We start from the raw sequence: 11,334 nt of genomic DNA, 5'->3' as shown, positions 1-11,334 counted from the left end.
AAAAGCTGCTCCAAGAAGCAGTCATTAATGGTGTCAAAAAATTTTATCTCTGCATCCCTTCCAGACATGCAGTCAATATGAGATTAGTTGAAATCCCCTATAAAATATTGTGTTTTCTGCCTTTGTAGCCTCTCTAATCTCCCTGAGCATTTCACAGTCACCATCACCATCCTGGTCAGGTGATCAGTACTATATTCCTACTGCTAAAATCTTATTGTTTAAGCATGAAATTTCTATACATAGAAATACTGTGGTACAATTCATAGACTCATAGACTTTAAGGTCAGAAAGGACCAGCGTGATCATCTAGTCTGATCTCCTGCACATTGCAGGCCACAAAACCTCACCCACCCACTCCTATAAGAGACCCCTAACCGCTGGCTAAGTTACTGAAGTCCTTAAATCATGATTTAAAGACTTCTAGTTACAGAGAATCCACCATTTACACTCATTTAAACCTGATCCATGCCCCCTGCTGCATAGGAAGGCAACCCTCTGGCCCTAGTTTCTGCCAATCTGACCTTGAGGAAAATTCCTGCCCGAACCCAAACACAGCAATTAGCTAGACCCTTAGCATGTGAGCGAGACCCACCAGCCAGACACCTGGAAAATAATTTGATTCATTTAGGATTTTGACTTTATTTGACCTTATGCTTTATATAGTGCCAGTCTTTCACCAGCGTGACCTACTCTGTCATTTCTATATATTTTGTATCCTGATATTACCCTGTCCCATTGATTATCCTCATGCCAGCAAGTTTCTGCAATGCCTATTATATATCAATATCCTCATTTAATGCCAGGCACTCTAGTTCATCCATTTTAGGATTTAGATGAAAAGGGTGTATAGAAAGTCTGCAGTTCTGCTATGTCTCTACCCAAATCCCAAAACGGCTGAAGAGGAACAGATGGGTCGGAGAGAAAAAAAAAAGGCACATGCTAGGTACGTATCCCAATAATAAAACATTTACTAGAGCAAGCAGAAAGTAAATGAACAGCTGATAAAGAAAACGTCACAATGTCACAAAAACCTGACACAGTTTCCGATACTTCTCTTCATAGAAACAAGATCAAAATGAGAACAGAACTGTTTCAGCAAAAAGGTTTTTTTTTCTACCATTATGGCAAAAAAAAAAATTAAAAAAATAAAGGGGGGGGGAACCCAGGGAATACACACGACAGCAGTTAAGAGTTAAAATCAGTCAAGCGAGATTTTACATTTTTACTACACGTCTCCGATACTGGGCGATTTTTGAGCCACCCCACTTTACTACTTACGTCTATAGGTTCTTCCTAAAGGCTTATCAGCAGCAGGTCCCTGGATTTAAGGACAAGTTCCCCTTCCCTGTGGTTAGTCTTGTCTCATAAGGGGACACTGGACCATGATTAAAGTGGCATATACCAAAGGGCTTCCCTTTTCTCTGAGAAAGCAATTAGCCCTCTCTCAGTGAGCAAACAAGCACAACAGAGATACACGCTCGCTATGCAGGCTTCCACGAAGATGAAGGTTGTTACGTAAGTGGGGTTCTTTCAAAAATAAAAGCCAGCTGGTGCAAAGGTGACAGTTCATTTGCTACAACTGGCTAAGGATTCTGTCCTACATTACATGTAGAATTATGGTAAATTGGACCAGACAAGAATCCCTTAAACTGCTTGATGAAATTAACCTTTTATATCTGGCCATTAGTGACACATGGATACATTCTTAACTAGGGGGGTGATTTTGAGACCAAATTATGTGGGGGCTGGAAGAGAATATGGGGGAGGAATAGATCGGAGACCTTGGTATCACGCAACTCATTGAAAGATTATGCTTAAACAGGTGGGTCCTGAGCATCTCTAGATGGACTGGCTTTTAACATCTACATTGATTAAAGAAAACAGACTACCTTAAACTTTTCTGAACGACAAGTTTCTTAATGTTCTGTGTGTGGAACAAACGGCCTCTTTCCTGCTAACGAGATCTGTTTTTAAATCCAGCAGAAAGTCACTTGAGTGGACGAATTTTTAAATGCAGAACCCAGGAGCTCTATAAAAATGATTTCTCTCTGACAGAAGCATTGTGTTTACATGTCATTAGAGTGAAGCTGTCTGCAAATGTACCAACACCGACTCACATGGGAATGTTTCCTTCCCCTCTCCTCAATAACCAGTTATCAAAACCCAAGATCTTCCTTAAAAAGACATCACTGCCTGTGTGGATCCCAGGTTACGATGCATCAGCTTTTAACTGTCCCATCGGCTCTTCTTGCGCTTTGGGGGCTCGGGGACAGCAAAACCATCCGTCTTGCTGTCCCGGTTGCTGCCATCTTTCTTGTTCTCATTGATCCTGCTCTCGTTGTTTCTACCCTCGTTGTTCCTACCATCACTCATATTGCGGCCGTCACCGTTATTGCGGCCGTCACCATGTCGGCTACTGTTGCTTCCACCACTAGAGTGGCGGCTTTCACTGTGGCGGTGGCTGTCCCCATGGCGGTTGTCTCCCTGGCGATAGCCATCGCTATGGCGACCACCACCATCTCCATGGCGCTGACTGTCACTGTGGCGACCACTACCATCTCCATGGCGCGCCGGACTGTCATTGTGGCGATTGCTTCTGTTGTCACTGTATCGTTCTCTGCCGCCGCCACCACCTCCTCCTCCACCTCCACCACTGCCGTTGCCACCTTCTCTGCTGTTGATGATGGCACTTGTGCTATTGTATCCCTGAATTCCAACACCTGGATAGCCAGGTACACTGCTCAGGTTCCCAGCACTGGTAAAGCCTGGGATTCCCTTTACTGCAGCAGCGGCAATCGGACTGTCAGGACTTGCAGCATTCTGCTGTGCTGAATTTGTTGGTACTGAATTCAGGCTCCCAGCGCTGGTCCATCCACTGGCCCCAGCAGCAGAGCTACCAGTCTTCTGGTTGTTTAAGCTGGCAGCAACAAAGTGGCTCTTGTATTGTGACTGCAGGAAATAGAAAAGAGTGTTAGCCAATACACAGGGTCAGGGAACTCGCAGATGCACACATAGCTCTGGCATGAAGTCTGGGGATGTCCTATGTGAATGGGGCTCCTCTAAGAATCCGGTCTTTGAGAGATAACATTAGTTTTGTGCTTCTGAACAAGAGTGAATTAAAGCACACACCTGCCTGCAGTACATACAAATATATGTTGAGCTAAAGAAGGGGACTTCTCTGTTATGGAGTTTGTTTGTACACTCTAGTGAACGGACCGTATCTCATTAACTCCTACAACTCCCAATACATAACTGGTGCCAAGCAATCTACACAGAAGACAGGAAAGAAAGGGGACTCCTTTAATGATGCAGGACATGTCTGATACTGGGGAACAGAGTCTCTGTATAACCTGTAATTCAGAATCCTAAATTAACTCTTCTGCTCAGGACTGCAACAGGATGGCAGAGAGCATTCCCAAGAATTTAGTTATATGTGGACGATATGCCAAAGACTCCAGTTCCTTGACAGCAATCAAACCACAGGATTCCACTACTGAGGAATAGTTCCTGAAGGGATGCGTAGGCACCCACACCATAGAACAAAATGCAGGGAATGGAATTTTTCACTACACAAACAATAATAATAAGTGGCAAGAGGCACTGAATTGTAAAAGTGTATTTTTAAAGTTTCCAGAACAGGTTGCTGGCGAAGTCTCTCAATCCATGATAGCGTCACAGTTTTACTGCACAGGGAAACTAGAGTCAGGAAGAGGTGGTGCAAATAGCACAGGACATGTATTCTGTTTGTATGATGACCAGCGTATCCACTCAGAATTAAAACCAGAGAAAGGCAAGATTTTCAGGTGTTAAGTACCCAACTCATACTGAAGTCAATAGGGTCTCTGCCCCTCCAGAAAACTAAGCCCACAGCTTTGTCTCTGATCAGTAGTAAAAAGTCCAATGTTTACTTCATGAGCTCTTCTTTTGATGTAGGGAACACAAGTGATCAAACCAACCTGAAATGCTGCTTTCATTGCAGACAGTCTGTCTCCCATTGCCCCAGTGGATGGCTTGTATGCCTCATAGTTACTCATCACATTGCTGCTGCTCCCACGATCCTGAGGAGAAAGCAAAAGGGAAACTGAACTTCTCTCTCTAAACTACTCACTTTTCACCTCGTCCTACCTCCAAACTCAGGGACTGGATGCTGCTCTGCACTAGAGTGCCTTTCCCCTGAAGATCGCAAAGTCTCTCAACAGCCCTGAGATTGTTTGCAGTGTAGTTGTAGTTGTGTTGGTGCCAGTATATTAGAAAGACAAGGGGTTGGGGGGTAATATCTTTTATTGGACCAACTTCTGCTCTCTCACCAACAGAAGATGCTCCAATAAAAGATATTACTTCAGCCACGTTGTCTCCCTAACAGCCATGAAAGGCAGGGTCATTCCCACTTTACTAATGGGGAAACAGCCAAGATTAGAACTCAGAAATCCAGTCCCTTGCTCTAACCTCTAGGCTACATTACCACCAGATGGAGCTGTCCATAAAGAAAGAAGAGTTAATAGTGGGGAGGGAAAGAAAAGAACATTTTTATCTGATGGCTCTCCCTTAACTCAGGTAAACAGATATTTGTGGAATATTCTCATTTCCACACCTGGAGAGGTGAGCATGAATCCAGAGCAGAGTCCCCTGAAAACCAGTCCCTGCCTGTCACGTGGGCCCTGTCTACAAGCTTCCATAAAAACCTAAAAATGGCCATACTGGGTCAAACCAAAGGTCCATCTAGCCCAGTATCCTGTCTTCTGACAGTGGCCAGTGCCAGGTGCCCCAAAGGGAATGAACAGAACAGGCAAGCATTAAATGATCCATCCCCTGTCACTCATTCCCAGCTTCTAGCAAAACCAAGGCTAGGGACACCATCCCTGCCCATCCTGGCTAATAGCCATTGATGGACCTATCCCCTAGGAACTTATCCTGTTCTTTTTTGAACCCTGTTATAGTCTTGGCCTTCACAATATCCTCTGACGAGGAGTTCCACAGGTTGACTGTCGTTGTGTGACTGTCTTTTGTTTGTTTTAAGCCTGCTGTCCATTAATTTCATTTGGTGACCCCTAATTCTTTTGTTATGAGAAGCAGTAAATAACACTTCCTTATTTGCTTTGTCCACACTAGTCATGATTTTATAGACCTCAATCATATCCCCCCTTAGTTGTCTCTTTTCCAAGTTGAAAAGTCCCACTCTTTTTAATTTTTCCTCATATGGAAGCTGTTCCATACCCCAGTCATTTTTGTTGCCCTTTTCAGAACCTTTTCTAATTCCAATATACAGTATCTTTTTTGAGATGGGGCAACCACATCTGCACATAGTATTCAAGATGTGGGCGTACCATGAATTTATATAGAGGCAATAAGATGTACTCTGTCTTCTTTCTATCCCTTTCTTGATGATTCCCAACAGTCCGTTAGCTTTTTTAACTGCCACTGCACATTGAGTGGGTATTTTCAGAGCACTATCCACAATGACTTCAAGATCTCTTTCTTGAGTGGTAAGATAATATAGACCCCATCGTTTTATATGTATTGTTGGGATTATGTATGCCTGAGCAACAGCTGCAGCTGAAGCAAGGCTGAATATGATTTAGCTGGAAGAGTAGACAAAACCAAAAATCTTCACTAGCTGACCAGGTCTTGACTCTGGTTATTATACTGGTGCTGCACATAGTACATCAATACTTTTCAAGCTAAATTGTGCTCGGCGCCAGCTCAGCTACACTTACTGAAGACCCTCTGGGCAGCAATGAGTAGTTTTTGTAGCACAGATAGGGCTCTAACGACTGCTCCCAATCAGTCTAATAGAATCCCATAAATCTCTTGCTGTCAGGAACCAACCTGTGCACAGCTTCTTGGCTCAACTATATCCTATTCTTGTGGAGCAATCACCACTCCCAGGACCAGTTAGAAGGTACAAGTTTTGTGCCAAACATCGACTTCAGGAAAAGGCAAGTCAAATTAGAATTGCGTCCCTCTCAAACCTACTCTGTGGCTCTAAACAAAGCCACCAAGGCAAGTACAAGGACTTTTCAATGATACGTTTGAATCTCAAAGATTCTGAGCTGCGCAACAGTCTGAAACCGGATAGGCTGAATCCTGTGTACAGGTCCTGTGGACTTATGTTCCAATGTTAGCCTGGATTTTCATGAAAAGAAATAGCCCCCTAAAGTTCTCTACTTACAGAGCCATCTGAACCCAGGCCAGGGCGTTCGCGGTATCCTAAGCCACCACCACCAATGTTCAGCTTCTTGCCTTTCCCTCCCTTGAAACGGGATTTCCGGAACCAGGCATTCTGTATGAAACAAAGACAACTCCTTGAAATGCAAAAAAAAAATAGCTCAATAATGCAGGTGTGGGAAGAGAAAGGTTTAGTTTGATCGTTTTCAAAGAAAAACATAAAACATCTCTATTTCCTGCCCCAAAACAGACCTTATCACAAGCTGACAGGACAGGGGAAACAGCTGCACTGAAACTAAACTGGAGATGGCATTGTGCCCTGTTTGTGACTGGAGGCTTCCTCTATGTTATGCATCTTGTGAGCACTGCTTTTCTTTATTAAACTCTTATGCCATGTTCATGGTTTGTTTTTTCTCCTGTAAAAATACAGGAACAAAGACATTCTCTAAAGACCTTCACCATGGGAGGTCTATAGCCTTCCACACTTCACTGTTAGGATCCACTGAGTCAATCAATTCACGCCAGCAACAGGCTAAGCAGAAACTAAGGTACTGAAGGCAAAAAGATGCTGCCCCAGTTACTTGGAATACCGTGAGTTTGCAAAGCTTTATGTCTACACACAAGCACTGTCCCAGGGTTTTATGAGCATTGGTTGTACCTGCCAAATGCCTGGCTTGGTTTGCTCAGGTCTGATGGAACCAGTAAGGTAAAATTTTCAAACGTGCTTAAGTGATTTAAGAGCCTATGTCCCATTTTCAAAAGTGAGCCCAGGAACCTAAGCCTTCTTGAAAGTCACTGGACAGTACTCAGCAGATGTGGTGGGCAGTATGGGAAAAGTGTCAGAAATCCCAGAATGCAATGGTACAACCCTGACTATCAAGCATGTTTTCTGTGGAAATGCCAGAATAGCTCGGACAGACAGTGTTGCTGAGCAGATACCATGAACAGGTAAGAACTATTTCACAGAGCAGAAGTCTCTGCAATGGCTGTCTTGCACAACTCTCAATTAAGCCACATTTTCTAGGTGCCTGCCATAAAGACAGGAAGTGTGCGAGGATTTGATCAAAATAAGACTCTTTAAACCCATGCAGTGCTCAGCTGGAATCAGCAGGTCCTGGCTTCCTTGGCACTGTTAGTCTTTTTAGGCCTCACAAATCCCTGGACAAGGTGGACAAGTACGATTTTTACAATTTACAGTAGGGAAATTGAGATATAGTGAGACAAAAGGTAATACAGCAAGTTTGTGACGGAGCTAGGACTATATTCCTGAACTCCTGATCTCCCCCTTGCCCAGCTCTACCCACTGAATGACGATGCTCCCTCTAGCTGAGAGAGACGTTTTTGTGTTTGTACCTGCATTGCAAGGTCCAAGAGTTCTTTTGAAACATGTTGATTGGCTCCTTCCATATTTCTGACAAGATCACCAGCAAAATTACTATCCTTGGGAGTCAGTAAAGTGTAAGCTATTCCCTTCTCACCAGCCCTGCCAGTACGTCCAATTCTGTGTGTGTGGGTGTCTATATCACGGGCCACATCGTAATTGATCACAGTCTTAATGGAAGGAATATCCAGACCACGAGCTGTAACATAGAGCAACATGACGATCAGCCTGATTCTCTTGAATTAACACAAACAAATCCCATCTACATGGACCTGGGTCACTTTACACAGCTCAGACAAGAGAGAGCTTTGCACTAGAGTACAACCCATTTAAGCCAGCTGTTATAGCTGAAACCACTAGTTAGCTGAAGTTTAATGACATCCACTCCGACAGCAACACACATCCTACACATCAGGTTAACAGGATCATGGACATTAGAGATGGAAGAGACCTATTTAGTCAAGTATGTCCCCTACAAGGGTGGGGAAGAGTGCCTTATTAGAGGATACAGCAGATAAAACACAAACACTTTGTTTTAGTCAAAAGTCCAGGATCTAAAAGCTGTTTTCCTGAAGGTTTTGGATGTCTGTTTCCCCCTCCTAGAAAACTATGCAATGTCCTAATTGATTTTAAGCTACCAGACAGTCAATATTTCATAAGGGAGCAGTGAACTTTTTTTTTTTTTTAAGAATAGCTGGCAAGCTATGTATAGTCTAGTATTGTTAGAACTGAAAATAAGACCCCTCTCCTAGTACAGTGTTCTTCTGAAAAACATTTGACTATTGTTCCTAAGGCTATGGAAGCAAATCCCACTACTATTTGCTTACTTCCATTTGTATGCATGGAAAAGGGACATCATCAACAATGCACATAATTGCAGAGATGCTGTGCCTCTCTCAGTGAAGACTGTGTGAGTGAGTGTGTGTGTGTGACAGAGACTTAGTATTAATACTTTGCACTTCTCTATCCCCTTTCATCTGACGTTCTCATAGAGCTTACAATCCCATGAGGTGGGTAGCAGCCATTTTATAGATGCAGAAACTGAAGCACAGAAAGGCGAAGTGACTTGCTCAAGGTCACATAAGCCAGTAGATCAGAACCCAAAGCTTGCTGGCATCAGCCTAGTCCAAACTACCTCTTTAGCTACCGCCTGAAACAGAGCAATAGGGAAAACCTAACAGGTAGCACACACGGACTTGTATGTAGAGGTGGTTGGAATATTTTTGCCTAAATGAAATTTCAGTGAAGCCAAAATGTTTGGGGGGTTAGGGTACTGGTCTGGGATGCAGGAGATGTGAGAGACCCAGGTTCAAGTGCCAGCTTGGCCTGATTTGGAGGGATCTGGGATGAAAATCTCTGCTCTGAATTAGGTAGAACAGGGACTTGAATCTGAGCGTCTCACATCACAAGCCAGGAGCCTAACCTCTGGGCTATAAGATGACACCCTTTCCTCCGCAACACAATTCATTTTTAAGAAAACACTCCCAAGGTTTTGTTCTCATTAAATGGGGAAAAAAAACCAAAAGTTGCTGCAAAAACAGAACAGCAATACTCTGGCTACTTCATTTTTCGTGTGATCATATTAAAATGTCCGTCTTGTGTAAGATACTAGGTGATAAGCTGGAAAAAAAGTCTTTCGTTTAGCTGCAGTATGGTCAGTCAGCTGCCATGCAGATTTCCCCCACGTTGCTCTCCTCAGGGTCAATTGTGCACGTGGCAGCGTTTAGTTTCTATGCTGATTCACTAGCCCCTCTGTTGAGGCTGCCAGCTTGTATATATTAACTTTTATGAGAAATTTGTTCCCTACCTGCCACATCAGTAGCAACCAGAATTGGGATCCCCTTTTTCTTAAAGTCTGAAATGACTTTATTCCTTTCGCTCTGGTCCATGTCACCGTGAAGCAGCCCTAGGTTATGATCCTCCTGCTTAAGGTTATTGGCCAGCTCCTCTGCATTCGCTTTCTTGGTGACAAACAGAAGGACACTCCCAGCAGAGGTGAACTCCACCAGGTGCCTGGTCAGCCAGCTCCATTTGCTCGGGCCGGAGGGGAGAATCTCCACAATTTGGGTAATATCTTCATTTGCCTATTGGAAGGAGTGAGAAAGACTACAGTTATAACCTAGAGTGGTCAAGGATGGCACAGAAAGTACAAGGCAGACACTGAATGCAGCACAGGGATTCAAATCAGAAGTGTAGAGGCGAGGGGGAGGAGTAGGATGAAATGTGGTGAAGTTCCCCTTTTGAAAAAGTTTCAACTTCCTTTGCATTTATTCCCTCGCCCTGTCTCTGAATACACTGACCCAATAGGGCACAGAAGGCTGGGACTGGCTGAACCATCAGTGTGGGAGAGGCAAAGCGCAGATCTTGCCAGGATGTCTCTAATGTTCTACCGTACCACATTTACCATTTAAAATAGCTAGATTAAGCAAAACAAGGATCAGAAAGCAGGGGAATAATCCGGCCTAAGGACATGAAGAGAGGGCACTCATCAGAAAAATCATTTGTGCAGGATCCGAGGAAAAAGGCTCCTCTGGGAGTTGTGACATTTCATCTGAACCAGGGTAAATCACGGTGTTGGTGGAGTTCACTGTACAAACGCTACAATGAACCAATAGGAGTGGGGGACATGGCACCATTTGGGGGATATTTTGATTTGTGTGCACGTGTTCTGATACAAATGGAACCAAAGAGGAGGATGTTTTCAAAATAGTCTCATAATTTTGCCCAAAGAAACCAGAATATCTGCATTGCCCTGCAGCAACAGAAGCGGCACTGTCTGGCTGAGCTAGCAAAGAGGTTCCTTTTCTCAAAGGCAGAATGCTTGCTAAGGAAGCTGAAATCCCAAGGGCTTTAATCAGCCATTAATTTTCTTTATTAATCAAATATAAGGCAGGATGTGTTGTCTTTTGAAGGCATGAGTACAGATTTCGGTAGGGAAGGATTCTCTTATAAATGTCCTGCAGTACAGTTAGATCTCAGCTATTTGCATATATTGCTTGCAAAATTTCTTCAAAGCAAATGTATGCCTGTCACCTGTTAGAACAATTAGCTGACACAGCTGTTATGCTGTTGCTAAGCAAGCAAGTAGCCAAAATCCCCACACAAACCAGCTGGAAGCTGTTATATTACTAGTTTCATGAGGAGTCTTAGGATTGTAAAACCTGTGCACAGGTTTAATTGATCCTTTACATTTTCAGGGCAAAACACAGGAATTCATCCATATGAGTCTCAGACTAACAGAAACTGAAACACCAAACTGCCATGCACTGTGCTGAAAATGTACTTGTGTTGTGTTGCCAGGATTAGACATATACTAACTTTTTTAAAAAGGCTTTTTAGAACAAAATTTCACAAGGTTCTAAGTTAAAATAAAGGGGTCTAGATCTTTTCTAACTCAGTAACAAGGCTAGTAACCTGTTACTCTCCAGGCAATCAAAGGCTACACTAGGAACTAAGGGCCTGAGCCACTGAAGGTAATGGCAGAACTGGGAAAGACTTTAAACTTATTAATTTATCAGAGTTATTTTTTCTCTAGAGCAATTTTCTTAGTATCAGGGCTGCTCCAGGCATTAATAAAAGCTCCCATCACAGTGAGAACGCTTAGTTCTACAGAGAATTACTACAGATAATTCTTTCCCAGGTGTCTGGCTGGTGGGTCTTGCCCACATGCTCAGAATCTAACTCATCACCATATTTGGGGTCAGGAAGGAATTTTCCCCCAGGTCAGACTGGCAGAGATCCTGGGTATTTTTTGCCTTCCTCTGGAGCATGAGTCACTTACTGGTTTG

General features: G+C 43.5%; 1 protein-coding gene across 4 annotated transcripts in view; it reads right to left on the bottom strand.

Annotated features, from left to right (window-relative positions):
* Positions 1 to 950: 950 nt before the first annotated feature.
* Positions 951 to 11,334, bottom strand: part of DDX42 (DEAD-box helicase 42) — a 33,543-nt gene continuing 23,159 nt past the window's right edge. For all 4 annotated transcript variants that reach the window (XM_050935146.1, XM_050935144.1, XM_050935145.1 and 1 more), the window contains 5 exons: positions 9,354 to 9,630; positions 7,519 to 7,745; positions 6,170 to 6,280; positions 3,957 to 4,058; positions 951 to 2,949 (listed from right to left, as the gene is read on the bottom strand). In XM_050935146.1, coding sequence (XP_050791103.1) covers positions 2,227 to 2,949; positions 3,957 to 4,058; positions 6,170 to 6,280; positions 7,519 to 7,745; positions 9,354 to 9,630 — 1,440 coding nt within the window. In that variant the 3' untranslated portion in view covers positions 951 to 2,226. The remainder of the gene's footprint in view (positions 2,950 to 3,956; positions 4,059 to 6,169; positions 6,281 to 7,518; positions 7,746 to 9,353; positions 9,631 to 11,334) is intronic.

The sequence above is a fragment of the Gopherus flavomarginatus genome, chromosome 25 (genome assembly GCF_025201925.1).
Source record: "Gopherus flavomarginatus isolate rGopFla2 chromosome 25, rGopFla2.mat.asm, whole genome shotgun sequence".
Classification (NCBI taxonomy): Eukaryota; Metazoa; Chordata; order Testudines; family Testudinidae; genus Gopherus; species Gopherus flavomarginatus.
This window is presented reverse-complemented; position numbering and strand designations above follow the sequence as displayed.